The sequence below is a fragment of the Ylistrum balloti genome, unplaced genomic scaffold (genome assembly GCF_031769215.1).
Source record: "Ylistrum balloti isolate Yb309-2 unplaced genomic scaffold, AGI_CSIRO_Ybal_v1 Utg370056, whole genome shotgun sequence".
In the NCBI taxonomy this organism is placed as follows: domain Eukaryota; kingdom Metazoa; phylum Mollusca; class Bivalvia; order Pectinida; family Pectinidae; genus Ylistrum; species Ylistrum balloti.
The window spans coordinates 2,005,447-2,022,914 of NW_026782106.1; the positions used below are offsets into that span (position 1 = coordinate 2,005,447).

The 17,468-nt window shown below is 33.9% G+C and overlaps 1 protein-coding gene across 1 annotated transcript in view; it reads left to right on the forward strand.

Moving 5' to 3' along the window:
* The window catches only part of LOC132549399 (polyamine-transporting ATPase 13A3-like), a 50,136-nt gene that overhangs the window by 28,855 nt on the left and 3,813 nt on the right, over positions 1-17,468 (forward strand). Inside the window, exons 18-28 of the mRNA XM_060213326.1 lie at positions 2,187-2,343; positions 2,562-2,682; positions 3,400-3,524; positions 3,920-4,098; positions 5,140-5,244; positions 5,780-5,859; positions 6,191-6,343; positions 7,745-7,841; positions 8,893-8,965; positions 9,809-9,959; positions 17,316-17,461. Coding sequence (XP_060069309.1) covers positions 2,187-2,343; positions 2,562-2,682; positions 3,400-3,524; positions 3,920-4,098; positions 5,140-5,244; positions 5,780-5,859; positions 6,191-6,343; positions 7,745-7,841; positions 8,893-8,965; positions 9,809-9,959; positions 17,316-17,461 — 1,387 coding nt within the window. The remainder of the gene's footprint in view (positions 1-2,186; positions 2,344-2,561; positions 2,683-3,399; positions 3,525-3,919; positions 4,099-5,139; positions 5,245-5,779; positions 5,860-6,190; positions 6,344-7,744; positions 7,842-8,892; positions 8,966-9,808; positions 9,960-17,315; positions 17,462-17,468) is intronic.

Sequence of the window (17,468 nt, forward strand, 5' to 3'; positions counted from 1 at the left end):
ACACAACAGGTACTAAGTAGTATATGTCTATCAGTCTACAGCCTGTACATGTTGTATAACCATGGAGACACACAACAGGTACTAAGTAGTATATGTCTATCAGTCTACAGCCTGTACATGTTGTATAACCATGGAGACACACAACAGGTACTAAGTAGTATATGTCTATCACCCTACAGCCTGTACATGTTGTATAACCATGGAGACATAAAGCAGGTACTATGTAGTATATGTCTATCAGTCTACAGCCTGTACATGTTGTATAACCATGGAGACACACAACAGGTACTAAGTAGTATATGTCTATCAGTCTACAGCCTGTACATGTTGTATAACCATGGAGACACACAACAGGTACTAAGTAGTATATGTCTGTCAGTCTACAGCCTGTACAGGTTGTATAACCATGGAGACACACAACAGGTACTAAGTAGTATATGTCTATCACCCTACAGCCTGTACATGTTGTATAACCATGGAGACATAAAGCAGGTACTATGTAGTATATGTCTATCAGTCTACAGCCTGTACATGTTGTATAACCATGGAGACACACAACAGGTACTAAGTAGTATATGTCTATCAGTCTACAGCCTGTACATGTTGTATAACCATGGAGACACACAACAGGTACTAAGTAGTATATGTCTGTCAGTCTACAGCCTGTACAGGTTGTATAACCATGGAGACACACAACAGGTACTAAGTAGTATATGTCTATCACCCTACAGCCTGTACATGTTGTATAACCATGGAGACATAAATCAGGTACTATGTAGTATATGTCTATCAGTCTACAGCCTGTACATGTTGTATAACCATGGAGACACACAACAGGTACTAAGTAGTATATGTCTATCAGTCTACAGCCTGTACATGTTGTATAACCATGGAGACACACAACAGGTACTAAGTAGTATATGTCTGTCAGTCTACAGCCTGTACAGGTTGTATAACCATGGAGACACACAACAGGTACTAAGTAGTATATGTCTATCAGCCTACAGCCTGTACATGTTGTATAGCCATGGAGACACACAACAGGTACTAAGTAGTATATTTCTCTCAGTCTCCAGCCTGTACAGGTTGTATAACCATGGAGACACACAACAGGTACTAAGTAGTATATGTCTATCACCCTACAGCCTGTACATGTTGTATAACCATGGAGACATAAAGCAGGTACTATGTAGTATATGTCTATCAGTCTACAGCCTGTACATGTTGTATAACCATGGAGACACACAACAGATACTAAGTAGTATATGTCTGTCAGTCTACAGCCTGTACAGGTTGTATAACCATGGAGACACACAACAGGTACTAAGTAGTATATGTCTATCAGCCTACAGCCTGTACATGTTGTATAGCCATGGAGACACACAACAGGTACTAAGTAGTATATTTCTCTCAGTCTCCAGCCTGTATAACCATGGAGACACACAACAGGTACTAAGTAGTTTATTTCTCTCAGTCTCCAGCCTGTACAGGTTGTATAACCATGGAGACACACAACAGGTACTAAGTAGTATATGTCTATCACCCTACAGCCTGTACATGTTGTATAACCATGGAGACATAAAGCAGGTACTATGTAGTATATGTCTATCAGTCTACAGCCTGTACATGTTGTATAACCATGGAGACACACAACAGATACTAAGTAGTATATGTCTGTCAGTCTACAGCCTGTACAGGTTGTATAACCATGGAGACACACAACAGGTACTAAGTAGTATATGTCTATCAGCCTACAGCCTGTACATGTTGTATAGCCATGGAGACACACAACAGGTACTAAGTAGTATATTTCTCTCAGTCTCCAGCCTGTATAACCATGGAGACACACAACAGGTACTAAGTAGTATATTTCTCTCAGTCTCCAGCCTGTATAACCATGGAGACACACAACAGGTACTAAGTAGTATATGTCTCAGCCTACAGCTGGTAAAAGTTTGGATCATAATTCTTCCAACTTCGCAACGTTGTTTTTTTCTATATTGTTTCTAGAATAAGATAAACACAAATAGAATAATGATTTTAAGAAAATACAATAAAAGCAGGCAAGTTTGAACCATTTAAAGAACCAGCAGGACTGCATGTGTTTGGAATCTTACCTTCCATGTACAGCCAGATCAATATCCATATTTCTACAGGGACATTTGTGATTGTGTTTTTGTTTACAGACAACAGATACAGAAGTAGGAGTCCTCAGACAGTTTACTTTTACATCTAGTTTACAAAGAATGTCGGTCATCACACGGCGTATTACTGCCAACAACTTTGATCTCTATTGTAAGGGTGCACCAGAGAAGATTGCTTCCCTTTCCAAACCTGAAACAGGTAAACTGAACATTTTACATGGACTGAACAGTGATCAAATATTATATTGTGTAATTATCATTAAAAAAAATCCTGTTTCAGTAGGGTTCATAAAAAATAAACAAAATCGAAGATAAGGCAATATTTCTTTCAGCCTTTGCTGCTATTAGATTGCATACACTTTTCACTTGTACTGTATAGAATTCAGAAAACTTTAATTTATTTCAATGTATTTTCAGTTCCATCTGACTTTCATGAGGTGCTAATGGGTTATACACAGCATGGCTACAGAGTGCTGGCATTGGCATGGCGACCTCTACCTGACAAACTTAACTATTCCAAAATACACCGAATACAAAGGTACAAAAGTGACTTGGTGACATGTGACTATCTTTGATATATCAATATATGTTTATATGAATATGTCTACCATCATTAGGTGGAATCATACTGAAATAGAAGTTTGTTTGTTTTTTTCTTTCTTTCTTTAAACTTGCATCACCTAATCATAAACTTTATCTATGCTTGAGTGCTGGTGGGAGATTTGTGTAGAGTTGGCGAGGATATTCAAATGGGTTCTGTATATATGTTTGGATGCTGCTTTCTGCATGATATCTTTTAAAGATGAAACTTGGTTTGTACACTTGGTAACTTAATGTCTTGCCAACGTTTAACTAATGGCGAATTCCGTGTATATTTAATGAGACTGCTATGACCTGATTGGCTGATTTTTTTATTCACTTTATGAAAAATCTATCAAGTTTTTAGTTCTCCCCTTGTGGTTAAATACCAACTATATGAAAACATTATGGACTTGATATCTGAAGCCGTATCAAGCACATGTAAAGGAAATATTTGTAAAGTTATGAGGCATTTTTAGAATCACAAATTATTTTGTTTATACTCTTTGACAAATAATGATGAAGAGAATTTTTGATAACAAGAATGAAAGTAATTGAGATGTGTTTATCAATTTAACATAAGCTTGATTCTTACAAAAAATAATACATTGCTTGTAGTAAAAGAAACATATAAATATATTTCATAGATCAGTAAAATTGAAATTCAATTAACTAGGGAACAGGTGGAAAAGAATCTGACATTCCTTGGTCTCCTGGTGATGGAGAATCGTCTGAAACCTGAAACAACACCTGTTATACAGGAACTGAAGGAGGCAAACATACGCACTATTATGGTCACAGGTCTGTACTAAAAGGAACGCCCAGACAGTTTGGCAAGTGATCTCCAATCTGAAGCTATAGTCAAGTAATTTTTGTATTTAATATCATGGGGAAATGTAGAGTGGCATTTACTCAGTCATATCTTAGCTGTAATACTTAGTAAACTACAGCTGGTTTTGACACCTTAGACTATGAAACTGGAAATAATTCTTACATTAATAAACTATTTCAGTTGTTTTGTCAAATTTGGAAATCTTATTGTCTGGAAATAGGCTTAAACTTATTTCTATGTGGTATGATTTTGCTTTGTGAAATTAGTTCAGCATGAAATGTCATTTCTAACTATGGTGTCATCAGGCTTCTAATCATTATGGTAAACTCAGACATTTTATAAGAAATATTGATTTGTTATACAGGAGACAACATGTTGACTGCCCTCTCCGTAGCCAGAGAATGTAAAATGGTGGACCAACATGAAAAGGTGATCTTGGTGCAGGCATACCCACCACAGGGTAAAGCTAATGCCAGCCTGGAATTTGTCAACGCTGAAAATACCAACGATAAAGTCAAGAAAGTTGAAATGTCTGTCACAGGGGTAAGGTCAGAGGTCATTTATGCTATTATTGCGATATGGTCACAAGGGTCATTAAAGATCTAACTGTTACTGGGGTAAGGTTTAGCTGTCATTTGTGCAAGGTTGGTAAGATCAAAGGCCATTTAAGCTGTGGCACTGGGGTAAGGTCAGGGGTCATTTGAATACAGTCACTAGGGTAAGGTCACAGAGGTTATTCAAGCTATGGTACAGAGGTAAGGTCAGGGGTCATTTAAACTCAGTCACTATGGTAAGGTCATAGTGGTTTTTCAAGCTGTGACACTAGGATAAGGTCAGAGGTCTTTTAAACTCAGTCACTTTAGTAAGATTACATAGGTTATTTAAGCTGTGATACTGGGGTAAAGCCAGGGTTCATTTAAACTTATTTACTATCGTAAGGTCACAGAGGTTATTCAAGCTGTGACACTGGGGTAAGGTCAGGGTTCATTTAAACTTAGTTACTATGGTGAGGTTACAAAGGTTAATTAAACAGTGACAATGTATGGTCATTTAAACTTAGTTACTATGGTAAGGTCACAGAGGTTATTCAAGCTGTGACGCTGGGGTAAGGTCAGGGTTCATTTAAACTTAGTTACTATGGTGATGTTACAGAGGCCAAAAGCTGTGATTTTAACATGCTGGAGTATAGTCTAAAGGAAAGGTTAGAATGAAAAGAGAATAGCAATATCAAGGTCAAGGCCATAAAAGATATTGTATTGTATCATGGTCATGGTCAGGACTTTAATTATACTGTCATGTGGCAAGGTCAAGTTTGGGACTATAAATATCTATATTTTTAAAAAAAATTGTAATCTTTGTCAAACTCATGAAAATAAGATGTTCTAAGGATATCCTGTGATATTACATTGTGTGATTAACAGTGACAGTTATAATGTTTAGTTTGTTAAAAAAATCTTTTCAAAGTGCAGAGTAAGTTGATAGAACATTCATTGAGTTCACTGATATAGTAATGTACTCAGTCATAAAACTCAGCACAAACTGAAACTTCACTTTTGATTGTTAACTTTGGTGATTCATTTTCAGTCTGAAACAAAGATAAGTATGCCAGGACTTCAATACTATCACTTTGCTGTGGAGGGACGATCCTGGGCAATAATTAGACAATATTTCCCTGATATTTTCCCCAAGGTAAGTGGAGCACACATGTATTGCCCCAAAATCTGAACAACACGATATATTTGACAGTAAAGGGAATCTATTTTTAAGCCAAGCTTATTTTAGAGTAGCTTATATATGATGTACATTGTATAGAAAATTAGACAGAAATAATTGATGGTTTTTGGGGGAACTTTCGTTAATTGTTTTGGAAACATTTTTATAAGATCTCCATATAAAATCTTACATTTCTACTCATGCTTACTTATCATGTATAGTACTTTTCAGTGTTAGAAGTCGATAGCGTATTGACTCTATGGTTCGTTTTCCTGAAGGTATTTTGATATAAGTCGATACAAATGCAAAGTATGAGAGTAACATCATTGACTTCATGTTTTAAGGTTTTAAGGTCAAGGTCACTTTTTATGTAAATGTTGCTAGACTTGGGGCAGTGATGTCTGAAAGACATTTCTTTTATTGAAATACAGAAGGAAAGCTAGAATGAGCAAGGATCATATTTGATGGTTTATATGATTACATAAAAACTTATATCTAATGTTTTCAATAGGTGGTGGTGCGTGGAACAATATTTGCAAGAATGTCACCAGATCAGAAAGCACAGCTTGTTGAGGCGCTCCAAGAACTCGGGTAATTTATTATTGCTATTAGAACTTAGTGTGTAGGTTTATCATGTGATCAAAATATTAAAAACTTGGGAGACAGTATTGCTTGAAAGACCTTTATTTGATAAGGTCATTGCCAGAGTCTAACACTGTGAAAGCTGTAATTAGATATGGACAAATTATTAGATAATGAAATTGGAAAATTAGGTTTTTGCTTCAAACTAACGTCAACTATGTTTGTTTGTTCATTGATGCATACTCATTTTATTTGATAACTTGCCACCACTGACATGAACTTTGACCTGTTGGTTGACTTTTGATTTCATTTGCTTGGATGATAATCTCTGTTACTCTAGGTACTATGTGGGAATGTGTGGTGATGGAGCCAATGACTGTGGGGCTCTGAAGACAGCTCATGCTGGAATATCTCTGTCAGAAGCCGAGGCATCTGTTGCTTCTCCCTTCACCTCGAAAAAACCCAGCATCATTTGTGTTCCTACTCTGATTAGGTAAGTTTTGAATTTGAACAAGTTTTATTGAAAATAAATGACTAATTTTGATGATTTTTTTATTAAGTCAATAGTAGTTTGTGTTTCTCAGGAAGCTGAGAAAGGGACCAGTCTGTGTTGTCATGGCTGTGTGATTGGGCAAGTCACTTTACCATAATTACTTTGGATGGCATGCAACAGGCCTCCTGTCTGTTGTTCAGTGAGGTAGCCTACAGCCACTAGAAGAGGACCCTGCCTCACATTGACCATTGATGTCCATTTGGCTGTATAATCAGCAAACAAACAAATATAGTCAATAGTTCACTCTAAATATTCAGGTTTAATCAGTACTGTAAATGCATATACTTGTCCTTGTTGTGCCGTCTAATTTGCGGACTGATCAGTAAAAACAAAATGGCTGACAGGTAGCCATCTGGGATTTTGACTTTGAAAGTTTGTTATCACTATTTCTTAAGAAGTACTGTTTAGATCTTTCTCACATTGCATATATAGGTTTCTTTTGGCCCCTAGTTGTGCCCATCTAATTTTGGGGCTGATCAGAAAAAAAATTGCAGGAAAGTGGCCATCTTGGATTTTGACTATGCAAGTTTGTTATCGCTAATTCTTAAAAAGTACTGGAGGGTTCTTTCTCAAATTTCATATGTAAGTTTCTCGTTGTCCCTAGTTGTGCCCCTTTTGATTCTGGTGCTGATCAGAAAAAACAAAATGGCCCATAAGTGACCATCTTGGATTTTGACTTCGAAAGTTTGGTATCAGGATTTCTTGAGAACTTCTCTATTGATCTTTCTCAAATTTCATGTATGGATTCCTTAAGGTCCCTAGTTGTCCCTGTTTGAGTTTGAGAGTGACCAGAAAAGCCAAATGACCGAGGACAGCCATCTTGGATTTTACTGAGTAAAAATTGTTATTGCTATTTCCTAAGAAGTACTGAATGGATATCTCTACAATTTCATACATATATTCCCTTTTGTCTCTCCTTGTGCTCGTTTGATTTTTGGACTGATCAGAATAAACAGGTGGCCATTTTAGATTTGGCAAATAAAGATTGTCATCACTATTTCTGCAAAGGAAAGTTTATATGTCTTGTCATTAAGAGCAAAAACAGAGGAGAAGGGAAAAGATCCAACTTTCAAAGAGCATATAAAGATCGAAGAATGGTGGGCGCCAATATCCCTGTGGGATCTCTTGTTTCTATAAAAATATTTTGTTGACACTGCCACATGACTTTGTGGAATAAGAGTTACCATTAAATCAATGAAAATAAATCAATTTACAGTATATACTAAATGTAAATTGATTGAGAGAACTTATGAATATGAGATTATATAGAGTATATAGTTTCAGAGCATAACTGTGACACTCTAGGAAAACTTGACTGTTTAATGTCATTTTTTGTCTCAGACAAGGGAGAGGAGCTTTAGTGACATCATTTGGAATTTTCAAGTTCATGGCCGCCTACAGTCTCACACAATTTGTATCTGTCTGCATGTTGTACTGGGTAAGAATATACTGGGATTGTTTTATTGCAAAGAGTAAGAGGTTAATTTGCAAAACTCATTAAATGTAGTCACATCATTGATATATTAACATTAAAGGTTTAATTGTGAGATGGTCTGAATGTTCAATATTAACATTCAAGGTTAAATTGTGAGATGGTTTGAATGATCACAGCATTATTACATAATAGTGTTTTACTGTTAGTTGTGCTGTAGAGGTTTAAAGATTTAAAAAAATGGTGCCTAATCAAATACCTTGATTATTTTCTACCTTCATTAAGTCAACGAAGGCAGAGGGACCTATTGTTATTGTTCTGTTTCTTTGTTAATATTCATATGATAATCCCACTGTTTGTTGCCACAGCTAATCTTAGAAACTATGAATTCATGCAACTTTTCATACATGATCAATATGATGTCTAGTTGTACACTTTAACCCCCTCCCTTGTTTTGATTCAACTTCCAAGATGGCTACCATGGGGCGGGGAATGGGATGGAGTTGAGGGTAACTTCTGCTATTACTCACAATTTCAATTCTATTTTCATTTTGTAATTGAGCTATGACATAAAAAAGCCAACCAGACCAAACAAAAATTGACAAAACTGTATAAAAACTGAGTTCTAAGTTAGATCAATCCATTTAGTATTTCTGGCCAGGAAAAAGCCTTGGAAAGCTCTATATGTGTTTGGTGATTAATTTCCACTAGACTGGGCATGTGCAAAGATTTGCGTCATATCTAATTCTCTCAAGAACTCTTTTGACATACTTTTAATTACTCCTAAATCAACAATATGATTATAATATTGGTCTGTATGTGGAGTTAGGATAATTCAGAAGATGAACTTTATGACATATTATGGGTAAGAATATGATAATTCTTCGAATATTTAGTTTATTTTGCTTCATCAGTGGTAGATAATATTCATGTGAATTCTTGGCTCTCTATTTCATCTGGAAAGAAATCTCCCTTGGTTTACTAATTCTTCGCAGTCTTTTTGTCTGTTAACACACCAATATTGTGATAAATAATATCTAATTTTGTATTTCCACAGATCGGCAACAACTTGACTGACTTTGAGTTTCTCTACATTGACTTGTTCCTGCTTACAACACTGAGTATAACATGTGAGTAAAATATGTGAGTCAAGAGAATTCTGGTTTGTTGTGAACTCAATGGGATAACAACACAGAAAGACTGTAGGCATGTTTCTAAGATGGTCCTTATTGAGTGATGTTATCTTTCAGGTTGGTATAAAATCCAATATGGTCATTATCATGAGAAACCCATTTTAAACTTCTCCCCGAAGTTCCACTGCTGCCATTGATCTGAAATTTGGTGTGGAACGCATTTATTGATTGCTCCCACTACTGCTGCTGTTACCAGTGTGTCAAATATTGGTCTTTATAGTCAGGTGAGCATTAAGACCCCTTGGGCCTCTTGTTTTATTCATTAGAAATTTTAGGAATCATGGAAACATGAGGGATATGACACTAATGAGGGCTAGCATTACATTACAAGTAAATCAATTTAACCTTGAAAAACAAGGAAAGACTGTAGACTACTTTAGAATATCTGGATGAGATCTGAGGTTTGTGATTCAACACTCCCTACACATGGGAAGCTGAGTAACAGACCAGTCTGTGCTGACATGATTGTGTCCTGAAATACACAAAACAGTTTCCCGTAGTTGCCTTGGATGGAATATGACTTGTTTATGTTTTTCAGTGAGATAGGAAACAGCTACTGCAAGAAAACCTCAGCTCAAAATGATCTTGGATGTTCAGAGGGCAATAAACCCAACATGCAAACAAACAAACAATCACCAAAAAAGGAATAGCACTTCAATACAGATTTCTGAATGTGATTTTGTCCTGAACACAGTGCTAGTTTATATGTTAGTCTACACGATCGGGGCTAAAATTTCATTGTTAAACTGTATTTATGGAAATCTGATATTTTTTTTGCAGTTGGTCGTACAGATGCCTACCACAAGTTGTCCCCACAACCTCCACTCATCAACCTGTTTGGGATTGCCCCGATCCTTTCCCTCATCCTTCATACAGCCCTTATAACAGGCTTCCAAGTTTTATGTTATCTACATGTAATGCAGCAAAGCTGGTAAGTTATTAATATCAATGTCTGTTACTTGTACCTTCCTCAGATCAACTGTTGTCTTCCATCTGATCTTTTGAAAAAATGTTGCTTCGGATCTTTCTGATAAATAGTATTCACTAGGTTTCACTCTAGGCAGACATCTTGGATTTTGACAGATCATCTATCACTGTTTCATAGACAGAACTGAATGGATCTTCTCAAACTTCATATATAGATTTCCTTTGTCAACCAATTTCGTTATGTACAGTTATTATCTGGAACTCTTAGAACGTGAAGACCCCATTTAATTCCAAGCTTTCTGTAGGGCTCTGCCTGACCTTAAATCAAATATTTGGTTATCTTGAAGTTTTCCCATGGCCCAGCTAAGATCGAGGTTTGACTGTATATAATATAGAACCAATTAAGACAACCATATTGTCAAGGTTATAAGCCACACCTTACATGTACCATCACCTCTCTAGGATCATCATTTTGAAGCTTAACATGTTTCTATCTCTTTGGTTGTTAAGTTTATAAAATGGGTCACTTCAGAATGTCTATGGTGAGCTGAAACATAAACCATTTGTGATGAAATATAAAAAAAAAATTATTTATAAATTTGCTAAAATTGTAAGAACCCTGGTTAATTATGTGATGGCCAGTCCGCTAGAAATTGTTCTTCTTCTGATAAGGTAAACATGAAGAGATATGAGAGATTATGTTGTGTGTTTAGGTTTGTAGATTATGTTGTGTGTTTAGGTTTGTAGATTATGTTGTGTGTTTAGGTTTGTAGATTATGTTGTATGTAAGGTTTGTAGATTATGTTGTGTGTTTAGGTTTGTAGATTATGTTGTGTGTTTAGGTTTGTAGATTATGTTGTATGTAAGGTTTGTAGATTATGTTGTATGTAAGGTTTGTAGATTATGTTGTGTGTTTAGGTTTGTAGATTATGTTGTGTGTTTAGGTTTGTAGATTATGTTGTGTGTTTAGGTTTGTAGATTATGTTGTATGTAAGGTTTGTAGATTATGTTGTGTGTTTAGGTTTGTAGATTATGTTGTATGTAAGGTTTGTAGATTATGTTGTATGTAAGGTTTGTAGATTATGTTGTGTGTTTAGGTTTGTAGATTATGTTGTGTGTTTAGGTTTGTAGATTATGTTGTGTGTTTAGGTTTGTAGATTATGTTGTGTGTTTAGGTTTGTAGATTATGTTGTGTGTTTAGGTTTGTAGATTATGTTGTGTGTTTAGGTTTGTAGATTATGTTGTGTGTTTAGGTTTGTAGATTATGTTGTGTGTTTAGGTTTGTAGATTATGTTGTGTGTTTAGGTTTGTAGATTATGTTGTGTGTTTAGGTTTGTAGATTATGTTGTGTGTTTAGGTTTGTAGATTATGTTGTGTGTTTAGGTTTGTAGATTATGTTGTGTGTTTAGGTTTGTAGATTATGTTGTGTGTAAGGTTTGTAGATTATGTTGTGTGTTTAGGTTTGTAGATTATGTTGTGTGTTTAGGTTTGTAGATTATGTTGTGTGTTTAGGTTTGTAGATTATGTTGTATGTAAGGTTTGTAGATTATGTTGTATGTAAGGTTTGTAGATTATGTTGTGTGTTTAGGTTTGTAGATTATGTTGTGTGTTTAGGTTTGTAGATTATGTTGTGTGTTTAGGTTTGTAGATTATGTCAGTGTTTAGGTTTGTAGATTATGTTGTATGTTTAGGTTTGTAAATTATGTTGTGTGTTTAGGTTTGTAGATTATGTTGTGTGTTTAGGTTTGTAGATTATGTTGTGTGTTTAGGTTTGTAGATTATGTTGTGTGTTTAGGTTTGTAGATTATGTTGTGTGTTTAGGTTTGTAGATTATGTTGTGTGTTTAGGTTTGTAGATTATGTTGTGTGTTTAGGTTTGTAGATTATGTTGTGTGTTTAGGTTTGTAGAGTATGTTGTGTGTTTAGGTTTGTAGATTATGTTGTGTGTTTAGGTTTGTAGATTATGTTGTATGTAAGGTTTGTAGATTATTTTGTGTGTTTAGGTTTGTAGATTATGTTGTGTGTTTAGGTTTGTAGATTATGTGTGTGTGTTTAGGTTCGTAGATTATGTTGTATGTAAGGTTTGTAGATTATGTTGTGTGTTTAGGTTTGTAGATTATGTTGTGTGTTTAGGTTTGTAGATTATGTTGTGTGTTTAGGTTTGTAGATTATGTTGTGTGTTTAGGTTTGTAGATTATGTTGTGTATTTAGGTTTGTAGATTATGTTGTGTGTTTAGGTTTGTAGATTATGTCGGTGTTTAGGTTTGTAGATTATGTTGTGTGTTTAGGTTTGTAGATTATGTTGTGTGTTTAGGTTTGTAGATTATGTTGTGTGTTTAGGTTTGTAGATTATGTTGTGTATTTAGGTTTAGGTTTGTAGATTATGTTGTGTGTTTAGGTTTGTAGATTATGTTGTGTGTTTAGGTTTGTAGATTATATTGTGTGTTTAGGTTTGTAGATTATGTTGTGTGTTTAGGTTTGTAGATTATGTTGTGTGTTTAGGTTTGTAGATTATGTTGTGTGTTTAGGTTTGTAGATTATGTCGGTGTTTAGGTTTGTAGATTATGTTGTGTATTTAGGTTTGTAGATTATGTTGTGTGTTTAGGTTTGTAGATTATGTTGTATGTAAGGTTTGTAGATTATGTTGTGTGTTTAGGTTTGTAGATTATGTTGTGTGTTTAGGTTTGTAGATTATGTTGTGTGTTTAGGTTTGTAGATTATGTTGTGTGTTTAGGTTTGTAGATTATGTTGTGTGTTTAGGTTTGTAGATTATATTGTGTGTTTAGGTTTGTAGATTATGTCAGTGTTTAGGTTTGTAGATATGTTGTATGTGTGTGTGTTTAGGTTTGTAGATTATGTTGTGTGTTTAGGTTTGTAGATTATGTTGTGTGTTTAGGTTTGTAGATTATGTTGTGTGTTTAGGTTTGTAGATTATGTTGTGTGTTTAGGTTTGTAGATTATGTTGTGTGTTTAGGTTTGTAGATTATGTTGTGTGTTTAGGTTTGTAGATTATGTTGTGTGTTTAGGTTTGTAGATTATGTTGTGTGTTTAGGTTTGTAGATTATGTTGTGTGTTTAGGTTTGTAGATTATATTGTGTGTTTAGGTTTGTAGATTATGTTGTGTGTTTAGGTTTGTAGATTATGTTGTATGTAAGGTTTGTAGATTATGTTGTGTGTTTAGGTTTGTAGATTATGTTGTGTGTTTAGGTTTGTAGATTATGTTGTGTGTTTAGGTTTGTAGATTATGTTGTGTGTTTAGGTTTGTAGATTATGTTGTGTGTTTAGGTTTGTAGATTATTATGTTGTGTGTTTAGGTTTGTAGATTATGTTGTGTGTTTAGGTTTGTAGATTATGTTGTGTGTTTAGGTTTGTAGATTATGTTGTGTGTTTAGGTTTGTAGATTATGTTGTGTGTTTAGGTTTGTAGATTATGTTGTGTGTTTAGGTTTGTAGATTATGTTGTGTGTTTAGGTTTGTAGATTATGTTGTGTGTTTAGGTTTGTAGATTATGTTGTGTGTTTAGGTTTGTAGATTATGTTGTGTGTTTAGGTTTGTAGATTATGTTGTGTGTTTATGTTTGTAGATTATGTTGTGTGTTTAGGTTTGTAGATTATGTTGTGTGTTTAGGTTTGTAGATTATGTTGTGTGTTTAGGTTTGTAGATTATGTTGTGTGTTTAGGTTTGTAGATTATGTTGTGTGTTTAGGTTTGTAGATTATGTGTGTGTGTAGATTATGTGTGTGTAGGTTTGTAGATTATGTTGTGTGTTTAGGTTTGTAGATTATGTTGTGTGTTTAGGTTTGTAGATATGTGTGTATAAGGTTTGTAGATTATGTTGTATGTACGGTTTGTAGATTATGTTGTATGTTAGGTTTGTATTTTATGTTGTGTGTTAGGTTTGTAGATTATGTTGTGTGTTTAGGTTTGTAGATTATGTTGTGTGTAAGGTTTGTAGATTATGTTGTGTGTTTAGGTTTGTAGATTATGTTGTGTGTTTAGGTTTGTAGATTATGTTGTGTGTTTAGGTTTGTAGATTATGTTGTGTGTTTAGGTTTGTAGATTATGTTGTGTGTTTAGGTTTGTAGATTATGTTGTGTGTTTAGGTTTGAATACTATGTTTTATTTTTAGGTTTGTAGATTATGTTGTGTGTTTAGGTTTGTAGATTATGTTGTGTGTTTAGGTTTGTAGATTATGTTGTGTGTTTAGGTTTGTAGATTATGTTGTGTGTTTAGGTTTGTAGATTATGTTGTGTGTTTAGGTTTGTAGATTATGTTGTGTGTTTAGGTTTGTGATTATGTTGTATGTTTAGGTTTGTAGATTATGTTGTATGTTTAGGTTTGTAGATTATGTTGTGTGTTTAGGTTTGTAGATTATGTTGTGTGTTTAGGTTTGTAGATTATGTTGTGTGTTTAGGTTTGTAGATTATGTTGTGTGTTTAGGTTTGTAGATTATGTTGTGTGTTTAGGTTTTTGTTTGTAGATTATGTTGTGTGTTTAAGGTTTGTAGATTATGTTGTGTGTTTTGTAGATTATGTGTGTGTTTAGGTTTGTAGATTATGTTGTGTGTTTAGGTTTGTAGATTATGTTGTGTGTAGGTTTGTAGATTATGTGTGTGTTTGTAGATTTGTTGTGTGTTTAGGTTTGTAGATTATGTGTGTGTGTTTAGGTTTGTAGATTATGTTGTGTGTTTAGGTTTGTAGATTATGTTGTGTGTTTAGGTTTGTAGATTATGTTGTGTGTAGGTTTGTAGATTATGGTGTGTGTTTAGGTTTGTAGATTATGTTGTGTGTTTAGGTTTGTAGATTATGTTGTGTGTTTAGGTTTGTAGATTATGTTGTGTGTTTAGGTTTGTAGATTATGTTGTGTGTTTAGGTTTGTAGATTATGTTGTGTGTTTAGGTTTGTAGATTATGTTGTGTGTTTAGGTTTGTAGATTATGTTGTGTGTTTAGGTTTGTAGATTATGTTGTGTGTTTAGGTTTGTAGATTATGTTGTGTGTTTAGGTTTGTAGATTATGTTGTGTGTTTAGGTTTGTAGATTATGTTGTGTGTTTAGGTTTGTAGATTATGTCGGTTTTTATGTTTGTCGATTTTGTTGTTTTTTAGGTTTGTAGATTATGTTGTGTGTTTAGGTTTGTAGATTATGTCGGTGTTTAGGTTTGTAGATTATGTCGGTGTTTAGGTTTGTAGATTATGTTGTGTGTTTAGGTTTGTATACTTTGTTGTTTTTTTAGGTTTGTAGATTATGTTGTGTGTTTAGGTTTGTAGATTATGTTGTGTGTTTAGGTTTGTAGATTATGTTGTATGTTTAGGTTTGTAGATTATGTTGTGTGTTTAGGTTTGTAGATTATGTTGTGTGTTTAGGTTTGTAGATTATGTTGTGTGTTTAGGTTTGTAGATTATGTTGTGTGTTTAGGTTTGTAGATTATGTTGTGTGTTTAGGTTTGTAGATTATGTTGTGTGTTTAGGTTTGTAGATTATGTTGTGTGTTTAGGTTTGTAGATTATGTTGTGTGTTTAGGTTTGTAGATTATGTTGTGTGTTTAGGTTTGTAGATTATGTTGTGTGTTTAGGTTTGTAGATTATGTTGTATGTTTAGGTTTGTAGATTATGTTGTGTGTTTAGGTTTGTATATTATGTTGTGTGTTTAGGTTTGTAGATTATGTTGTGTGTTTAGGTTTGTAGATTATGTTGTGTGTTTAGGTTTGTAGATTATGTTGTGTGTTTAGGTTTGTAGATTATGTTGTGTGTTTAGGTTTGTAGATTATGTTGTGTGTTTAGGTTTGTAGATTATGTTGTGTGTTTAGGTTTGTAGATGTTGTGTTATGTTGTGTGTTTAGGTTTGTAGATTATGTTGTGTGTTTAGGTTTGTAGATTATGTTGTGTGTTTAGGTTTGTAGATTATGTTGTGTGTTTAGGTTTGTAGATTATGTTGTATGTAAGGTTTGTAGATTATGTTGTGTGTTTAGGTTTGTAGATTATGTTGTGTGTTTAGGTTTGTAGATTATGTTGTGTGTTTAGGTTTGTAGATTATGTCGGTGTTTAGGTTTGTAGATTATGTCGGTGTTTAGGTTTGTAGATTATGTCGGTGTTTAGGTTTGTAGATTATGTCGGTGTTTAGGTTTGTAGATTATGTTGTGTGTTTAGGTTTGTAGATTATGTTGTGTGTTTAGGTTTGTAGATTATGTTGTGTGTTTAGGTTTGTAGATTATGTTGTGTGTTTAGGTTTGTAGATTATGTTGTGTGTTTAGGTTTGTAGATTATGTCAGTGTTTAGGTTTGTAGATTATGTTGTGTGTTTAGGTTTGTAGATTATGTTGTATGTTTAGGTTTGTAGATTATGTTGTGTGTAGGTTTGTAGATTATGTTGTGTGTAGGTTTGATTATAGATTATGTTGTGTGTTTAGGTTTGTAGATTATGTTGTGTGTTTAGGTTTGTAGATTATGTTGTGTGTTTAGGTTTGTAGATTATGTTGTGTGTTTAGGTTTGTAGATTATGTGTGTGTGTTTAGGTTTGTAGATTATGTTGTGTGTTTAGGTTTGTAGATTATGTTGTGTGTTTAGGTTTGTAGATTATGTTGTATTTTAGGTTTGTAGATTATGTTGTATGTTTAGGTTTGTAGATTATGTTGTGTGTTTAGGTTTGTAGATTATGTTGTGTGTTTAGGTTTGTAGATTATGTCGTGTGTTTAGGTTTGTAGATTATGTTGTGTGTTTAGGTTTGTAGATTATGTTGTGTATTTAGGTTTGTAGATTATGTTGTGTGTTTAGGTTTGTAGATTATGTTGTGTGTTTAGGTTTGTAGATTATGTTGTGTGTTTAGGTTTGTAGATTATGTTGTATGTTTAGGTTTGTAGATTATGTTGTGTGTTTAGGTTTGTAGATTATGTTGTGTGTTTAGGTTTGTAGATTATGTTGTGTGTTTAGGTTTGTAGATTATGTTGTGTGTTTAGGTTTGTAGATTATGTTGTGTGTTTAGGTTTGTAGATTATGTTGTGTGTTTAGGTTTGTAGATTATGTTGTGTGTTTAGGTTTGTAGATTATGTTGTATGTTTAGGTTTGTAGATTATGTTGTATGTTTAGGTTTGTAGATTATGTTGTATGTAAGGTTTGTAGATTATGTTGTGTGTTTAGGTTTGTAGATTATGTTGTGTGTTTAGGTTTGTAGATTATGTTGTATGTTTAGGTTTGTAGATTATGTCGGTGTTTAGGTTTGTAGATTATGTTGTGTGTTTAGGTTTGTAGATTATGTTGTGTGTTTAGGTTTGTAGATTATGTTGTGTGTTTAGGTTTGTAGATTATGTTGTGTGTTTAGGTTTGTAGATTATGTTGTGTGTTTAGGTTTGAATACTATGTTTTATTTTTAGGTTTGTAGATTATGTTGAGAACGAAGATGACGACTACATAAGCTATGAGAATATGGCTGTTTACATCATCTCTTGTTACCAATACATTATGCTTGGAGTTGTCTTCTCAAAGGGGGCACCTTATAGGAAACACATGTTCACCAACTGTAAGTA